At 60.7% G+C, this 17,661-nt stretch overlaps 1 protein-coding gene across 3 annotated transcripts in view; it reads right to left on the bottom strand.

The window, feature by feature from the left end:
* Positions 1-231: 231 nt before the first annotated feature.
* LOC111145547 (SEC16 homolog A, endoplasmic reticulum export factor) overlaps positions 232-17,661 on the bottom strand; it is a 32,084-nt gene continuing 14,654 nt past the window's right edge. For 2 of the 3 annotated variants that reach the window (XM_022500466.1, XM_022500468.1), the window contains 23 exons: positions 16,520-16,662; positions 15,902-15,963; positions 15,652-15,790; positions 15,100-15,345; positions 14,014-14,111; positions 13,304-13,385; positions 12,982-13,099; positions 12,684-12,795; positions 12,394-12,499; positions 11,698-11,838; positions 10,757-10,870; positions 10,347-10,539; positions 9,541-9,783; positions 8,994-9,076; positions 8,048-8,191; positions 6,007-6,087; positions 5,796-5,852; positions 5,581-5,692; positions 5,051-5,188; positions 4,737-4,831; positions 4,100-4,174; positions 2,663-2,722; positions 232-1,842 (listed from right to left, as the gene is read on the bottom strand). In XM_022500466.1, the coding sequence (XP_022356174.1) occupies positions 1,774-1,842; positions 2,663-2,722; positions 4,100-4,174; positions 4,737-4,831; positions 5,051-5,188; positions 5,581-5,692; positions 5,796-5,852; positions 6,007-6,087; positions 8,048-8,191; positions 8,994-9,076; positions 9,541-9,783; positions 10,347-10,539; positions 10,757-10,870; positions 11,698-11,838; positions 12,394-12,499; positions 12,684-12,795; positions 12,982-13,099; positions 13,304-13,385; positions 14,014-14,111; positions 15,100-15,345; positions 15,652-15,790; positions 15,902-15,963; positions 16,520-16,662 (2,711 nt within the window). In that variant the 3' untranslated portion in view covers positions 232-1,773. The remainder of the gene's footprint in view (positions 1,843-2,662; positions 2,723-4,099; positions 4,175-4,736; positions 4,832-5,050; positions 5,189-5,580; positions 5,693-5,795; positions 5,853-6,006; positions 6,088-8,047; positions 8,192-8,993; positions 9,077-9,540; positions 9,784-10,346; positions 10,540-10,756; positions 10,871-11,697; positions 11,839-12,393; positions 12,500-12,683; positions 12,796-12,981; positions 13,100-13,303; positions 13,386-14,013; positions 14,112-15,099; positions 15,346-15,651; positions 15,791-15,901; positions 15,964-16,519; positions 16,663-17,661) is intronic. The other variant, XM_022500467.1, reaches the window with a different exon arrangement.

Below are 17,661 nucleotides of genomic sequence, written 5' to 3'. Positions count from 1 at the left end.
CAGCTTCCTGGGCAGGGGCCGGGGGCGGAGGGACGACACACACTGGGGCAGGCCTCCCCAAGGGGCGCACCCCACCTGCTGTCGAGGGGTTAGGGGCGGGGGCTCCCCGGCGGACCCACCCGCGCCCAACGCAAAGCCCCTCAAGCTCGCAGCCCCAGGCAGGGGCCTTGTCCCCCCCACCCCACCACCCACGGTGACCCACAGACAGAAGGAAGCAACTGACGACAGCGCTTGCGAGCGCAAAATACTTTATTTACCAATTTGCAGTGTAACAATTTGCATTTAGGAAAAATAGCAGCTCCCGCCTGGCCTCGCAGGGAGCTTCTTGAATCAAAAGTCGCTGGCGGCCGCTGCGGGCAGGCAGAGGAAGCCAGGGGCATGGTGCCAGGAGGGTCTGGGGTCCCAGGAACCCCCTGAGCGCAGACCAAGGGACACAAGAGGCTGCTGCCCCGTCAATCAGTCCCAGCCTCTCTCCAAGTGAACAAATGCACCCAGACGTGCGTGTGGGCGACACCATGGGACAACTTCCGTGGCCCTTCCGAGATGACCCAGGGCCAGGGGGAAACAGGAGGCCTGCACGGATTCCACAGTTAGACCATTTCTGCATTTAGATTTAAGACCCCAAGCAAACTACGCTCCCCGGGGGAACCTACAGAAATTATTTTCTAATGATTCTTATAAATACTTAAATCTTTTCTGTAGTCTCTTCAGACCTAACAAGAACGAGAGAGGAATTTTCTGAACAGTCGATGAAGCCGTAAAGCTCGGAGTCCGGGGGGTAGGGTCCCCTCAGTGGTTTCGCGCGGCTGGCGGGCCGCACGCTACCTGCGGATCTGGTGCGGGAAGAACAGAGCCTCGGACTCAGAGTGTGTGTCAACAGTCCGTTCCGCCCTCTCTTCCAGATGTCACCACCCTGAGAGGACGGCAACCAGGTGAGAGAAAGCAAGGCAACTGGACGGCACCGTGAAGACCAGTCAGGACAGAGCACAGTGCCGACGGCGACACAGAGGGCACTGTGGCCCCTCGAGGTGTCTAGTCAGGCTCGTCACAGACTGGAGAAAGCCCCATCCAACTTGTCACAGTGACAGTTTCAGTAAGGTGGACCGATGGGGGCCAGTCCGCGGGGGGCACAGCCGCAGGGCCGCCCCTCGTGGACGGGCAAAGCCGGGCCCCTGGCTCGCACGGGGCACCAGAGAAGCTGGAAACGTCTTTGCCGCCCGGAGATGCGCTTCGGGGACTTGGGCCTCTCTCGAAAACTAACCGAATTCTTGCCACCGAGCCCACAGCTCCTCGGGGACTTTGATGCAGAAAGGACCTCCCGCGGCCGCCAGGAAGGCGGTGGGGCCTCTCCTGGGTCCAAGGCTTGCTCTTCACTCAGCATTTTAAAGGACCCCGTGGGGGTTGGGGGGCAGGGAAGCACGGTTAGGTTTGCAGAGACACCTGGGTTCCTCAAGAGCGAGATCCTTCTTGCAGCAAAGACGTCTCCAGCCTCACCCGGCACGACGCTCTTCCAGGACAGACAGTTTTACCCTTAAATCACTGTTGGGGAACGGAGGAGCCAAGAGCGCCCGCTCCAGCCAGCGCCTTCCAGGGGCTGCACACCTGCCTCGGGCCACCCTTCACAGACGGCGGTGGAAGTACAGGTTCGATCACGTGGCATCACTGCGTGCCCATTCGGGGACGCGGGGACGGTGCAGGCGATCCATCTGAGTTCTTGCTGGAGCAGAATGATGGCTTCAGGGTTCCAGATGCTACTCCAGGGTGAGGACTCTTCTAGCTCAATGCTGGGTACTTCCTCTGGCCAATCCTCCCCATCCTGGAGCCTCCGGAGGGGGCCGAGGCCTGCAGACAAAAAGAGCGCTGACTTCCGTGTGCCCGAGGCCTCTGAGGCCGGTGGCACCCCGGGAACACCTCGAGACTCGGGCAGGGGGGCGGGACCGTCTACATCGACCCACAGGCAGTCCCCCTGGTAACTGGCCAGGCCAGGACCAAATCGATCGTTCTTAAAGGTGTGTGCTTTGGCCAGGTGGTGAAGCAAGGAGGCTGGCCACAGCAGCGGCAGCGCGCGGGTGTTTACCTGAGCCTCCTCGCACACCCCGGCTGGAATGTGTGCCAAAGAATTTGTGTAAAATAATGACTACAAGACGGCGGTAACAGGACGGAAAAAAGCACATCTTGGGAGTGGAAAAGCAGGTCCATGGTGGCCAGGTTGTAACTTGGGTGGGACGCGGTAGCCCTAAGGTCGGGCTGGTAGGGGGACGAGAGCCAGGTGCGGAGGGAGCAGGCCCGGTCACGCCGGGCAGTGAGGACAGGAGCCGCACCAGGACACCTGGGCTCAGGCGAGCATTTACATCCTAAATGCCAGGACCTCCCCGCCCTGGCTCGCCCCAAACTGGCAGCCGGTCTGTCTGCTATGGGCAAAACTGGGCACGGAGAAGAGAGACGGCAGAGGCAGAGAAACGGAAGGGAACGTTCAGCAACGACCCCGAACTGCAGGACGCAGGCTGGCCGGGAGGAGGGCCCAGGCCCGCGCGTGGGAGTCAGAGGCAGACCCACGGCGCAGGGTGTCAGCAGGAAAGCGCGGGAGCCAGGAGCGGGAAAGGGCCGACCGAGGAGGGAGAAGGGTCAGCAGGCGTGGGCCGGGGGCCAGGAGGGCACTGACCTGTGCAAACTGAGTGGGGCTGTAGAACGGCGCGGCTGCCCCGGGGTGGTCGCTGGGAGCCTGAGAACCACAGAGAGCCATGTCAGCACCGCGGACAGCGCTGCGCTCGCTCCCTTTGTGAACAGACACACTCCTGGGGACCCGCTCCCAGTGCTTCTAAGAGAGCCATGGATGCAGGTGGAGACACTTGTCGCAGCCCTGGACGTAATTACGCCAAGGTCCACGGGAAAATGGTGACACGTAAAGCAGCATGCAGAGAGAAATGCCTCAAAACCAGAACATGCAGGGACAAGGAGTGCGTGGCGCCAAGATGTCCCGTTCGTGCTGACATGGGGCAGTTAGCAGACGCTTCTGAGGACTTCAGACCTCGGTGCCCAGCTACGAAAGCCAGTGCTTTAGTGCGCAAAGAAAAAGGTCACACGAAGCCTTCTACCGAGCCAACGGAAGCTCTGTCCCACGATACACACGAAAGATGACGCATTCCTTTATCTCCCGCCCAGACTGGCTGGAGGACAGCTTCCTGCCACGCCCCACCTGGCCTACAAGACACCGTCTCACACTTGGTCAGAGAACAGAAGTCCCTCCTGCCCCGTGGGCTTCGGAAATCCACTCACACACGGTGAGGCCACGCCAGAGGCTGGCCACGTGGAAAAACCAATCCGGAAAGAACACTTAACAGACCGCACTCATTCACTAGGCACATCGGGGTCTACGTGCCCGTCAGTGCATCAGGACGGCTCCCGACCCCCTGAGGACCTAGGGAGAAAGGAACACTACATCCTCCGGTGTGTGGCGGGTGGGGAGGCAGCGGGTCGCGTTAGTGACACGGCACAGTGGCCAGCCAGCACAGTGCGCTCAGAGGGGACACAAAGGCGACCCAGTTCAACGCGTGTCCAGTGAGAACCGCCAGGCACAGGTACCTGATGAAAATGCTGGCTTACTTCACGTGACAATGAACTCAGTGAACTACAGCGTGAAAGCTACAGGAACACACACAAAACACACACAAATAGAAAATCAGCATGCACGCTGCCGCTCCGAGCAGTCCGTGTAACCCGAGAGCTGCAGGATGCCCTCAGAACCGGGACAGTCGGACGGAGAGGAGCCAGAGTTAGCTTACAAGGCCTGCCTTCGGGGGCAGCTTTTAGAGAGAAAACAACCCCAGCTGGGGGCCCTCGGCGGCCCGGCCGTGCTGAGCAGAGCCGGGGGCAGGTGCACTCCAGCCCTGCTCCAGGTGGGGACCCCGGGCAATTCTGCACAGACGAGTGGGACCGTCTGTTGTGCAAACGTGACACCAGGCAGTTTTAAGAAGCTGCTCAACTGTCTCTTCCGACTCGTCAAGACTCGCTTTTGAAGGAAGCAGCCGCGTGCACAGTGCACGCGAGCAACGTGCCGGGCCGGGCTTCTGGGCAGGTCCTTTTGGTGGGAGGGCCTTACCTCTCCTCTGCGGGAGCCGTCCTCGCCCGCGGGTGGGAGCTCAGGGCCAGCCAGCGAAGCGGCAGAGCTGAACGCCTGCGGGAGGAAGACGACGTGCAGCTGTCCCGCCGGCAGAACCACACGGTACCCCCGCCCCCGCCCGGCCTGGCCCCGAGGCGCTGGGCTCCACGGAAGGCGCTGGTCTGAGCAGATGCAGGGCCCGCCGCTCCGCTGCCCATCTCCAAGGAACGTGGATCCCGGGCCCACGACGGCCTGGTCATCCCAACTCGGAGCAGGAAACGGACTTTGAAGCATTATGTGACCCCTTACGTGTTAAGCAGCTCATTAACTGGGGACCCAGGCTCGCAATCCACTGTCCCCCTCAGACACCAGATTGTCCGTGATTTCACACCCCAGTTCCCAAAATCAAAAACCACCTCTCCGACTACGATTTCAGCGAGACAACCACGAGGCCTCGTGCACACGGTCACACTCCCCATCTCCAGAGGGAGACTGTTCAGGGCAAAGACACTTCCTACACACACGGACTTGGTCCCCGGGTGCACAATGGGCCTGACACAAAGGTCGGGCCAATCTCCCGGGCAGGGTGTGGGGCAAACCCTCCCCGTCCTCCTGCCCGGCCTGCAGCCCTGCTCACCTGGGGCTCCGAGGCCAGCTCTGCGTTGGCTGGACTGCCCGCAGGCGCCTGCCCTTCCCTGCCGGCCCCCGCTGCAGGTGGGACTTCCTCTGCATCTGTGAAGGGGACAGCGCCAGAAGCTGTCATTCTGTTCAAAACGCCGCTGGCCTGTCGTTTCCCACAGTCCCGCTCGTGGGGGACAGGGAAGGGGGTCCATGAACGAGGAGATGAGCCCCAGCTCTCTGCACATCGCCCGGGTCGCTATTCTTACGGGAGATTAAAGCCAGAGGAGCTCAGGAAAGGGATCAGAGGTCAGGAGGTCCCACACTGCCCACCTGGACTCGGCCCGAATACGTGTGCAGGCATCGGGAGCGGGGCCAGGGGGGCGAAAAGCTCTGCAGGAGCCAGCGCCGGCTCGCTCCGCTGGGGCCCCCCGGGGTTCAACACGTCCACGTAGCGCGCTCTGGCTCCAGCTGTGCCGGGAGAAGCGGCAGATTTGGGTCAGCACCCCAGTGCATCCCGTTCCCCCGGGGTCCCCCTTCCCCGAGCGGGAAGAGCAGACGGGGACGCAGCTCTGCATGAGGCACAGCCCGGCTGCTACCCCAGAGGAGGTGCCCATTCTGTACATCGAGGCTACCAGAGCCACGCTGCTCGCTAACAGCTCGGCGGCTGCGGGGCAGGGCTCGCGCGCTCTAGAGACGGTGGGGGGGCCCCCTGCAGACTCGCCCGAGGAAAACCAGGACCCCCCTTGCAGACAGACAGACAGACCGCCATCTGCCCTGTACTTCCAGCCCTTAAGCTCCGGCATGTCTGCAGAACGAGCAAGTTCTCAAACCAACTCTAATCTCTGGCTCGACTCTGTTACCTGCTTTCCTAGAGAACATATTCACAGAGGCCCTCGGGGGCCCTCCAGGACCAGGGGGCGCAGCGAGCGGAGCCTTGGGGAGCGAGATGGGTGGGGGCGGCGGAGCCTTCCTCTGTGGAGGGAAAGCCGGCTCAGAGCCCTGCCTGTGGACCCAGAGCTGCGGGACGGCACGCGGAGCAGGGCCCAGGCAAGCAGAGCGAGGAACCCAGACGTACCTCCTCCTCTGGCTCGTTTACGTCCACCCACCGGTTCTTCTTTTCATCCCAGACGATCTGCCGCGATCGTGAAAAGTAACGTTAGGAGACAGAGCCGAGGGGAAGCAGCGCCTGCGGCCTCCGGGCCTGGGCGACCGGGCCCCCCACGCACGGGCGACCCCCACGCACGGGCACGCGCACGCCCCTTGGGGCCGCGCTGCACAGTGCTTACCGATTTGTTCTTGTCGTCCGGCAGGTAAGCTTCTGTCCTCCTTTTCCCAGTCAGCCAGCGGGAGAACCAGGACTCGCCGCTCTAAACATGAAAACCATCAGAACCGCCTCGAGGACACGGTGCCGCATGAGGTGAGCCCAGCACCGAAAGGCCCTGAGGACTGGCTCCCAGGAGGCCCCAGAGGAGCCACACGCACAGATGCGGGAGGGGAGGGGCACGGTGTGCACCGGGGCCGAGGTCCGGTCTGAGAACACAAGTCCCGGAGACGGGCAGCGGGGGCAGCTAACGCCACAGAACCGTGCCCTTAAAAACGGTTAAAATGGTTAACATCTGAACACGTGCCTTTTGGAGCTTTTCCTGTCTAAATGCCAACGAGTGGCAGGCTCTGGCATCCTCCCAGACTGAGCAGCAGCAAGCAGACCGGCCACGCCCTTGTGGGCCCCGTGGACAGTCCCCCGCCCCGTGGCCTTATGCTGGGAGAACACACGTGTCAGGGACGCTCACTTCCATGCCGGCAGGCCGTGCCTCAGCGGAAACACAGACAAGGAGGCAGCGGGTGTGTGCTCGCAGACCCGCCGCTCTGACCTCCGCAGCGCTCACGACGGGTCAGCGTCCTCTTGTAGCTCAGGCTCACGCACGCTCGGAATCTGATCTGTGTCCCCCTTGTGATGCTAGGCGTCAAGGGGGACCTGGGCGGCTCAGTCTCTCGAGCGCCCAACTCTGCTGTCAGGTCGGGTCACGACCCCAGCCAGGGTGGGGTCTGGGATGCGGCCCACGTCAGGCGCTCTGCTTGGTGGGGAGCCGGCTGCTCCCGCGCCCTCTGCCCCTCCCCCTGCTTGTGCGCTCGCCGCTCTAATAAATAAACACGAGCTTGAAAAAAAAGACGCTAACAGTTAACTAAACTTCGATTTGCTAAACGGTATGGAAATCAAGAACCAGTCCCGCGTAAACCCACGTGCAGAGAATAAAGAGACAGTCTACAGGCTGGGGGACGGCACCGGTGATGCACATGTCACAGAGGACTTGGGGCCAAGACGCTCAAGTGGGAGAAGACAAGCCAGCACCACGCAGGAAAACACACAGGCGGTGACAGGCGCGTGAGAAAGGTGCTCGGCACCCCCGCACGTCAGGGGAGTGAAGCGAAAGCTCCAGGAGGCACCACAAGCCCTGCCAAGAGGCTGCTGTGGGGAGGCCCGACCACCCTGCGTGCGCAGGGACGAGCAATGCCACCAGCCGGGCTGGTGACAAGGAATGACTGGGCCTCTCTGGCTCTGCTGGGGGAAGGTCACTGCGTACAACTGTCCAGGAAAAGAGCCTGGTAGCACCCCACACTGGACACACAGCTATCCCGGGCCCTAGGCACGCCCTGAGAGGAAGGAGTGGTTTCGCCAACAGGAGACAAAGAGCGCGCGTGTGGCTCTTATGTCATCACCCATCTAAAAAAAAGGCCGGGACGCCTGGGTGGCTCAGTGGGTCAAGCCTCTGCCTTCAGCAGGTCATGGTCTCAGGGTCCTGGGATCGAGCCCCGAATTGGGCTCTCTGCTCGGCGGGGAGCCTGTTTCCCCGCCCGCCCTCTGCCTTTCTGCCTACTCGTGATCTCTTGGTCAGGTAAATAAAATCTTTAAAAAAAAAAAAAAAAAAAAAAAAAGGTCAATGTCTATTACCAAGAAAGATGAAATATAAAATTTTAGCAGCTGCATATAACAGATACCATGACCCGATGATTTTGAAAGATTAACCTCCTTTACAGGAAGTTATAGGACAAGTACCAAAGTCTGAAGAGGCCACCGTCTGGGGTGGGTTCTGACAGGCCATGGGGACCCACGGGGCCTCCTGGTCCCGTTCCAACTCTGCTCCGGCCAGTGGTCATACAGGGACGTGGACACACGGGCACTTAGGAAGCTTTGCACACTTCAGTGGGTGCTGAGGACACTGGGAACGCCTTGGCCCGCTGCCAGTGTAGGGGAAAGCGGTCTGCAGGAGCTGTGCCTCCTCCCTGGACCCCAGGCCCCCACCCTGCTGGAGCCAGGCCATGTCTCACCTTCTTGGGCTCCCTGGTGTCTTTCCTGTTTGCCGGTGCAGGTCTCTTCACTTCTGGAGCAGACGTCGGTGGCTGCAGAGCACTGGAGCTGGCACCCTCCCCCGCCGGGGGTGCCTCGGAGTCCTGGGGCACGCCGGAGGAGCCCTGTCCCAAGGCAACATGGGAGCAGGCTCACCCAAGGCACCTCCCTGGGGGCCTTGAAAACCCCTGTGAGCGATGAGAGCAGAGCGGGGGAGGGGAAGGGACAGCAGCCCCTGCCTCCCGCCTGCTCCCCCAAGCAACTGTATTGGGGTGCACTGGGCACTACTGGGCTGGAAAAAGGGGTTTGAGTGTGTGTGTCGAGGGGATGCTGGCTGCAGACGGGGAGGAGGCATGTTAAAACAAAGACTTGTTTTTTTCAGAATACTTATAGCTGAGCGAAGACCCCGTCTTCCATAAACTCTCACTTTACGTGAGAATATTTTCACGGAAGAACGCCCAACGGAAGTCTGGCCTACGGCAAGCGCCTGTGGCGGCGTGCCCACGGAAGCCCCGGTGTGTGGAGATGCAGCTGCGGGACACACTGCGCAGAAAAGCACGTGTCCCTCCCCACTGCGGCCAGAGCAGCCGAGACATGTGGCAAGGATCTCAAGACGGACAGTGAGGTGTCAGGGATCCTACTGCAGAGAGGGGTGCAGGACCGGGGAGGCCTCTCCATTTTGCAAAAGTCATCGTCAGCAACGCAGCCTCCAGAGAGGGGCTGTCCGTGCGCCACTAAGCGGTCGAGCTCGTCGGGCCTTCCCGGCGACCCTGCGAGCAGCAAGGGCTCTCCAGCCAAGGAGCAACGAGCCACAGCTGTGCGCTCTTCCTGGTTCTCCCGTTACAACTGGAGAATAGCAAGGCTGGGCTCCTAATCAACGCAACTTAAGTAAAACAAGGAGCTTGGGGGAAAAAAGTGGGCAAGTACCAGGTTAGTAAATTTTCCACCGAAACCCTCTTCTCTCAGCTCCAGAAGTGAGCTCCTACCCAGTGCCTCCGGTAGCATCGCCCCTGTCAACAGAAGAGAGGGCCACTGTGGGCTCCGTGTCACCGACACAGGACAGGAGCTGACATGACGTACACGCGACATGGCACAGCTTCTCCCTGGCCGAGGGCCTCCCACCACGGGGCTCAGAGTCCGAGGCCGGAAAGGTTCTCGGAAACGGTTCTTTCGGAAAGCGGGGTGCACGCGGCACCTTGTTCGAGGGCACAGAGACAGGCAGGCCCACAGCAGGCACGAGAAGCCTCATGGGTCCCGCCTGCCGCCCCCGGACATCTGCTCACGCCTGCACGCCAACACGCAGCTAAGTCCCGGAGGAAGGCAGCACTGACATCCGTGAGCCCTCCAGCCTCAGCACATGCTAATGAACAAAACCTGTGTCAAGTTCAGACCACTGAAGGCTCTTCCACCGACTGCCTTCTCTGACGCCTAACCCCCCAGCTCTGCTCTCGGGCTGGCGCTCCAGCAGGCCTACCTGGGTCCTGGCTCCCGGCCTCCCGGGGCGCGTGCTCACTTTCCTGCAGAGACGGTGCACAAGGGGGCAGGCCAGGCCCCGTGTACAGAGCTGCAGGCTCACGCCCAGAGGGCTCTGGAAAGCCAAAGGCAGCCGGGGGTCCACAGCCGGGCCCCAGCTCAAGGGGGCCCGTGGCTGGGGGCACCGGGAACAACGGCACCCTGGCGGGGAGGGCCGGCTGGCTGTCGGGGATCGTCGGCGGAGCTGCACCAAAAGAGCGGGGAACAGAAGCCTGAGGTACTGGCGCGGACTCTGGGCACTCGGGGAAGCAAACAGGCGGCCGTTCGACACTTTGTCACACGTCCTCTCCCAGGGCCATGTTCTCCCATTACGGGCAAGAGAACCAGTCATCACAGCAAGAGTGCTGACAATGCCCGCTCTTCAGCCATTAGGGGAAAAGCAAAATGTACGCTTCTTAGGGACAAGGGGAGGACATCATCAAATGTCACGTGGGGCCTGGGCCCTGACTCTCAGCAAGGCCCCAGCACAACCCGGGAGCAGGGGCCTAAAAGAGAGTTCGGAGTTCACGGAGCTCTCCCCACTCCCCTCCTCCCTCTCCAGAGCTCGGCAGGCCCCGCCCTCTCGGACGGCTGCTTAAGGCCGTTAGATGCCACAGGCCCACCGAGGGAACAAGCGTGGGGAGGGGGAAGGGAAGACGCGTCCCCTCCGCTCTCCTCAGGCAGGAGGGCAGCGTTCCACCTGCGGAAGCAGCGGCGGCGAGGGGAGGGTGGGGAGGCCCGCGGCTTCTCCAGCAGCTCGGGGCTCACCTGAAGGCAGCAGCCGCACCCCCTGGCCGAGGTGCTCAGCGCTGGGCACAGGCGGCACCAGCAGCGGATTGCCGGCGCCCGGGCCCCCCGGCGGGCCGAGTGCCGGCCCATCACACGGGCCCACCTCAGAGCTCGGGGTGCTGGGACAGCGCTGGGGGAAGGTCCCGTCCCGACTCCACACCGCGGCGCCCTCCTAAGGGAGAGACAGGGCAGGCGTTCCCGAGAGCCGGACCCTCGCTGGGCCGCGCTTCAGGAGGGCCCTCCCTCTCCCGGGAGCGTGCTGACCAACGCGCACACCCCTCGAGCGTACTCTCCGCCCCTCACACGCGTGGCGTGAACACGACGGGCGTGTGAACCACTATGGTCGCAGCGTATCCGACTCCCGGCCCAAGACCGGAAGCGCCGCGCACCTTGAGCTGCCTGTCCACGCGCTGCAGCTGCGCCAACCAGGCCGGCTCCACGAAGGCCTCCTGCTCGGGCTGCTCTCGGAGCTGCGGGTCGAAGAGCCGCAGCTGGGACGCGATCTGGACACACACGGGGAGGAAAGGGCCCTGTTACTACCTGGCGTGACAAGGGACCGTGTTTTCAAAAACCACCACCACCCGGAACAAAAGGCATCTTCAGAGTCCGGTCGGAGAGCTCCCGCCACCTAAGGTGTCTGAAGCGTGTGGTGGTGACCCGGCCCAACACGTCGCTTGCACTACCCAGTTGCCGGAAGGGAGTGCGGGACCCGGACTGGCCCTGGCAAGCCCGGCGGCTGCCGCCCGTCCCCGACGCCACAGACGGCTTCAGGGATCAAAACGCTGACTAACCCGGGACGTGCACACTGACGGGCCTTGGGGGGTGCGGGGACAGGACGGGGAGGGTGCGGGACGGGGGTGTGGCGAACGCAGGGCCTGAGGAACAGCTGCCGAAGCTGCGGGAACGGGACGCGCCGAATGTTCTGTGTCCGTCCGCGGACGCCGAGAACTCCCCACAGTAACACACTCTCTCAGCTGTCATGGAAGCGCATTTCCCAGAACGAAGGTCCTGGGCGGGGAGGGTGCACTGGCCATGTGCACCGGCCGCTGACCAGCCTTGTCCCACGCGCGCCTCCCCCGCTCCCGCAGGCCGCGCGCACGGCGTCTGTTTTACGGAGCGAGACGTCCTGGACGTGCCGTCCTTCTCCCCTTGAAGCTACGGCCCAGCTTCAGTCGCGGGCTGAGGTCCCCGAAAATTCAAAACACCCACTCCCTGCCCAAGGACGCCTGAATTTCTCAAGCTGCTCAAGAAGTCCCCAGCATCTACATGGTCACCCCTCAGTGCCCGAGCGCAGGGATCGGCTGCCGCCGGGGCGTCCGAGAACCCGTACCTGAACCAGCTGGCTGATGAGCACGGGCGAGTGCTTGTGCGGCTGCAGCAGGACGCTCTTGGCGATCACCTCGCAGTAGTGGAAGGCCTGCGTGGCCAGCCCCATTTCAGCCAGGCGGCAGGAGTAGATGAACTTGAACACCTGGGACCAGGGAGTGTAGCACGGTTGTCCTGACACGCCTCCCAGCCCCCGTGTCACCCAACAGCCCCGAAGCAGGCGCTACCCCAACGCCCAATGCGCCTCACGTGTGCCCCACGGCCACCCAGCAGCACAGAGCCCCTCCCCAGAGGACTTCTCATGAGAGCTGCAACTAAGCTTCTCAGAAACTCCCTCTTCCTCTTTAGCACACTTTGTAGGCTTGTGACGCAGGGCTCGTCACCACAGCGCCCTGGCCAGCCAGCAGCTAGCATGGTGGGAGAGCCATCCCCACAAACCCTGCACTACAGTGTTTACACCCACGATGCTGCAAACCGTGCAGAGGAAGCACTGGAAACCAAACACTCGGGAAACGTTTTAAATGCTAAGAAAATCCTCAGTTCGACAGGACTTCTCAAGAGGTACAGATCAAAGGACTCCCCAGGATTTCCAAAAACTATCATTTTGGGGGGAAGAGCTCAAAAGCCCTCAGCAAACAAACATTTGCTAGCACTGACCGCCCACTTGTTCAAACCGTGGGCCGGCGTGGCCCTCGCTCACCTGGAAATTGGGGAAGGAGCAGGTCTGCGCCCCGAGAGACTGGGCGTACTCATAGGCTTCTGTCCTCTGAATAGCTTCATTGGTTGCAAACTTTAAAAATGGCAAACTGTTGAAAAAAGAAATAATTTCAGTGTCCAGACAAGGCACCCAGAAGCACGTCACACCACGTGACCAACAGCACACCACCAAGACGGGAGGCTGCCGCTGCCAGGCGCGTGCGCTGTTTCTGGGTCAGCTCACGGAGGAATGCTTCCTTTCTAAAGGAAAACAGACACCTCGACGGTCCTCACCTGTGGTTCGATCCAATTAAGACAAGTTTTGTGGTTTTCTTTGTGTAAACCCCCAATTCGATCTGGGCCATGAGGTAGCAGAAGTGCGCGGCATCTAAGAGACCTTTGGAAGCTGAGGAGACATACAGCAGGCCAGGGCTCAGGAGCTCTGAGTTCTCCCAAAAACCTCAACACACGGACAGCAACCACCAGAAGGGCTACACGAGTGGCAAAACCCCGTGGCCCTCCACACCCCGACAGTGGCTCTCACGCCCGAGCGTGTCAGGCTCCCCGACCTCCACGCCCACGCCTGACCTACCCAGAGTGTCGCCCATGGTGGCCATCGCCCTGGACTCCACATCCACGTTGCTGCTCAGATTGGACAAAACCATAGCAAGATGAGGCCTCCAATCACCCCACTTCTCGTCTCCACAACACTGAGGTCAGAAAAAAGCCAAACAAACAAACCCTTATCCTCAGAAGAGAGCGCCACTTTTATCTCGTCACAGGTGAGATCCAAGAGTACAGCGCGGAGCCGGGACAAGAGAAAGTGCAGGCCTTGTGGCCCAGGAGGCCAGCTCTCACGAGAGTGAGCCGGGAAGCCAGGCCACAGGGACCCTGGGGAGCCCCTGTTCACTGACCGTGGACGCAGCAGGCATCCGCCCTGACATCAGCTGGTACACTGTCTGCAAAGGGTCATTGATTGGAAGACTGTTGGCGAACCTAGGCAGACACAAGGAGAGAAAAAGCTAAGTTGGCCCTGTTTTTTATTAAACTTTTTTTTTTTTAATTTTATTTATTTATTTGACAGGCAGAGATCACAAGTAGACAGAGAGGCAGGCAGAGAAAGAGGAGGAAGCAGGCTCCCCACGGAGCAGAGAGCCCGATGCGGGGCTCAATCCCAGGACCCTGGGATCATGACCTGAGCCGAAGGCGGCGGCTTAACCCGCTGAGCCCCCGGCGCCCCAGTTGACTCTGTTTAAATGACAAGCAGAAACAAGGCCGGTTTCATTTTGGTCTTTTGATGACTGTCGGGGGCCTGACCCAGGCACAGTGTACAAAAAGCCCAGCATTTCAACAAATGAACTGAGAAAGACTAAAGAATTCATGGTGGTTTCACAGAGCGTAGAGAACTCTGTGGTAAAAAACGTTTACAAGGCCCTCAGCAGTACAACCGCAGGGAAGAGGGCCCAGCATGCCCACGCCAGTGTGACACAGCCCGGTGCAGGGGACCCGCCCCAGCTTTCTAAGACAAGCCCTGCAGGTCACGGCGCTTCCAAGAGCTGACCAGGCAGCACGACTAGGCCAGCAGGACGTGCCCAGAAATAGTCTACACAGCAAGATTCTCTACCTGGTCATAACGCGGGCGTGTGTCCGGCTGTCCATCTTACTTGCAAGCAGCAGAGCGTGACCCCATAAGGCGTTTTTCATCGCAGACTCTAAAGCATCCTGCAAAGCATGTCAGTGGTTACCCACGTCCCCAGACCTTCAGTGACGTGCACAAGCGGAAGCCACACCCGGGGGTCGTCACGCATGGTGGGCGGCGGGGGCAAGGGACCGGAGCGCACTGAAGGAGTGCGTGAGTCACAGGCCCGCCAACACACGCGCCCGGTTCAGACACGAAGCAGCAGCCCGCTTTTCCCAATCTGCCCGAGCTGGAAAGTCGCTGCGGCCCCGAGTCTGCGAAGGCCCGTGCTGCTGGGTCGGCTGCCCAGAGCCAGCGTTCCGGAGCAAGCACCCGGATGAGGAACAAGGACAGGCGAGCGGCGGTCCTGCTGCCTCCGACTGTGCCCTCCACGATGACCACCTCCACACGGATGGAGCCTTTACTAACACAGACCCCCCGCGTCCAGAATCATCTAGGGTAGCACTCAGAGGACAGCGTCTTCACAGAGATGGACGGCTCACAGCAGAAGGAAACGTTGAGCAAAGCTGACAGATCCCACAGCTCCGATCCGTTGTAAAACGCCCACATGAAAACGGTTTATTTACCAAATATGAGCTTTCCAGCTGCCATCACGAGATCAAAGTACCAAGAACTCTGGGCCCACAAGACCCCAGCCGCCAGAGCGCAGGCGCGGCCCTCGCTCCGGGCTGCACAATCTTGGGGAGCTTCCCTCCGTGGCCAGGGCTTGGCGCTGGGCCACTGCGGGGCACCCCCCCAGCACCTGCACCGCTGAGGTGACAGCGAGGGCATGCCTAACCGTGCGAGAACGGTTTGACTTCAGTCCGCTCATGAGTCTGTCCGAGACGTGTACACAGCACAGGCGAATCTCCGACCCCGGCAACCCTCGGAAGACGGCTCTGCTGCAGGAGCAGACACACCGGACTCCGCAGACACTAGCCCCGGGTCGCAGTCAAGGTGCCACCGCTCCCGAGAGCAGGACCGCACACGCTAGGGCCCACCTGGGGACCCCAGGGGCTCGCGGCCACTCACTTTCTTGCGGCCGTACAGCAGCAGCTCCCGGAACCTCTCCGTCTCCTTCTCGAGGGTGTTGCTGCCGGCAGCCTGGTTGTCAGTGAGGAACGAGAGCTGGGCCTCCCCGGACTCCTCCTCCTCTACCTGCTCCACAGCCTCGTTAGTAAAATCAATCAGGTTGGCCTCGTTGGGTGACTTTCCGGGAAGCCACACGGTTTTGTGGTCTCGTAACAAAAGCTCGGCGAGGTCTGTTCCCACCACGGTCTGCAGGGGCCACAGGGGCAGAAGGAGATCAAAGCACTTCACTCCACACAGAACTTCCTGTGGCAAGGGGTGGGGGTGGGGGCTGGTCCAGGTCAGGTGAGGCCCTGAACAGGACTCCTCAGGTGAGCACCTTCCCCTCAACTCCACGTCCCGGGGCGTAGCCAGGAGCAGGAGGGACAGACCGCAGATGACCGGACAGAGGCGGACCTGAACCTCCCTTCACCCCAAACCCCACGCCCTGGAATTCCACTTCCCCAAAGCACCACGAGGACAGTCTCCCTGAGCGAGTCACCAACGGAAACGTACCCCGTTCTGTCTGCACAAGAGAACAATGAAATTCCAAAGGAGACTCGCAGACTCTTTGTCAATTAAACTCTGGTTCTGCAAACAGTTTGTAGCTTTGCTCTGTGCGAAATTAATAACATCCGCTTTATGGGTGTCATCCCTGCAAGAAGGACACACGCTCCGTGAGCAGCGACACCCACGTCTGCGAGGCAGGCCCAGCGCAGCAGCCGCCTCCGCGCGGACGCCAAGGACGCTTCGGCGGGGAACGTACTTGCCGAGCGGGCCCGGGAACGAGCGCAGCTCCTCCTGCTCCGGCGTGTGCTGCAGCAAGGTCTGAGGCGGGCGGAGGGGTGCAGAGAGAGAGCAGCTCGCGGCGGGTAGGTGCACAGCGACGCCCGCCCGTGCCCGCCAGCTGCACTGGCTAAGTTCCCGGCGCCGTCCCTGCCCGCCCCCCGAAGGTGTGGGCCTGTCTGCTGTCCCACCGTGATTTTCAAACTCTCTCTGAAGCACTTAGAACCAGGTCTCCCCTCCAACGGGGGCAGGGCCCTCACGTGTGCTCAGAAGAGGCCTGCCAGGGCCGTGGAACAGGGCCCCCCACCCCACCTGCCACCAGATCACAAAGCTCCTCTACCCATGACCAAAAGCCACAAGATGAACACAAGCAGGGTCCTCCCTGCCAAGCCAGAGACACGAATAAAGACAAAACAAATCTGCAGTGGAACTAAGTCGAAGGTGACACCCGCCAGGTGCTCAGTGTCCCGCCCTCTGACAGCAGGAACTGCCCAGCACAACACAACCACCACGAACCAGACTCGGGGGAAAAGAGCATCTTCCAAGGTCACTTCCTCAGAGCACAGTCCCGTGACGCAGTTTCCACTCACGTAATTACCTCCATGCTGTGAATTTCAACCAGTGCAGGCTGTCCTTCCGAGGGCAGATTTGGGATCACTTTGATGAGCTGACCCCCGGGCCCGAACCTGGCACAGACGTGAGGCACTGAGAACTTCTCCGGAGAAGTTGGTCTCGACGGAGCTACGTTTAAATAAAGTGAGAAACAATCAGCTTGTCACTTTTTACTGCTTTTGGACCAATTCGACAGTACGGCTTTTCCAAGTGCCCACACGGCTGGCGCCCCAGGTCGGACTGATGACGACCTGCCTTTCAACCGCAAGGCGACAATTATGAAACATCCCGTCAAAAAGGAGCACTTAGGGGGCGCCTGGTGGCTCAGTGGGTTAAAGCCTCTGCCTTCGGCTCAGATCGTGATCCCAGGTTTGTGGGACTGAGCCCCACATCGCGCTCTCTGCTCAGCAGGGAGCCTGCTTCCCCCTCTCTCTGCCTACTTGTGATCTCTGTCAGAAGAGTAAATAAAATCTTAAAAAAAAAAAAAAAAAAAAAAAAAGGAGCACTCAGGTGTGTGTCAGAAAATGTTTCAACTGTTAAAAATGAGAACTATTCTCTTCTGGAAATAAAATTCCTATAAAACAGCCCCGTGAGTCGAGCACAGACTACTCGGAAGCAGTGTCTGGCCGCCGGCTGCCAGAGGCCCCACCGGAGCGTCCATGCCCCCAGCTCCTCCTTCAGAGGCCGGCCCCCGGCAGTGACGAGCACGGGGCACAAGGACAACGACGGCTGATGCCTGAAGTGCAGAGATTTGCACAGGAGCTGACACACACCGCTGCATCAATGGCTCCCAGGAAAAGCATCTGATGGATCATCTCCAAGAGGGGCTGAGAACGTGGCACAGGTGACAAGTCCATGCACAGGAGCTTTGCATGGGAATTAGGAGTTTCCCACACAAACTACTTACCCAAGCGGCCAGCACCGGGAAACAGTACGGCCGCACCCAAGAGGCTGGCAGGGAGCCGGTCCTCAGAGCCACACTGACATGGCTACTATGGACAGGCTGGGCAGCTCTCGGCCGCTGTGACAAGCTCTGGGACTCACAGCAGTCCTTATTCTGCACAGAAGACCAGGCCACGCCATTGGCAATTCCCACGAGCTGAAATCCATTCCCTCCACTACCCTACG

The sequence above is a fragment of the Enhydra lutris genome, unplaced genomic scaffold, assembly GCF_002288905.1.
Source record: "Enhydra lutris kenyoni isolate GAN:26980312 unplaced genomic scaffold, ASM228890v2 scaffoldscaffold13, whole genome shotgun sequence".
Lineage (NCBI taxonomy): Eukaryota > Metazoa > Chordata > Mammalia > Carnivora > Mustelidae > Enhydra > Enhydra lutris.
Note: the sequence above shows the minus strand (reverse complement) of the source record. Positions and strands in the feature narration are given on the sequence as shown.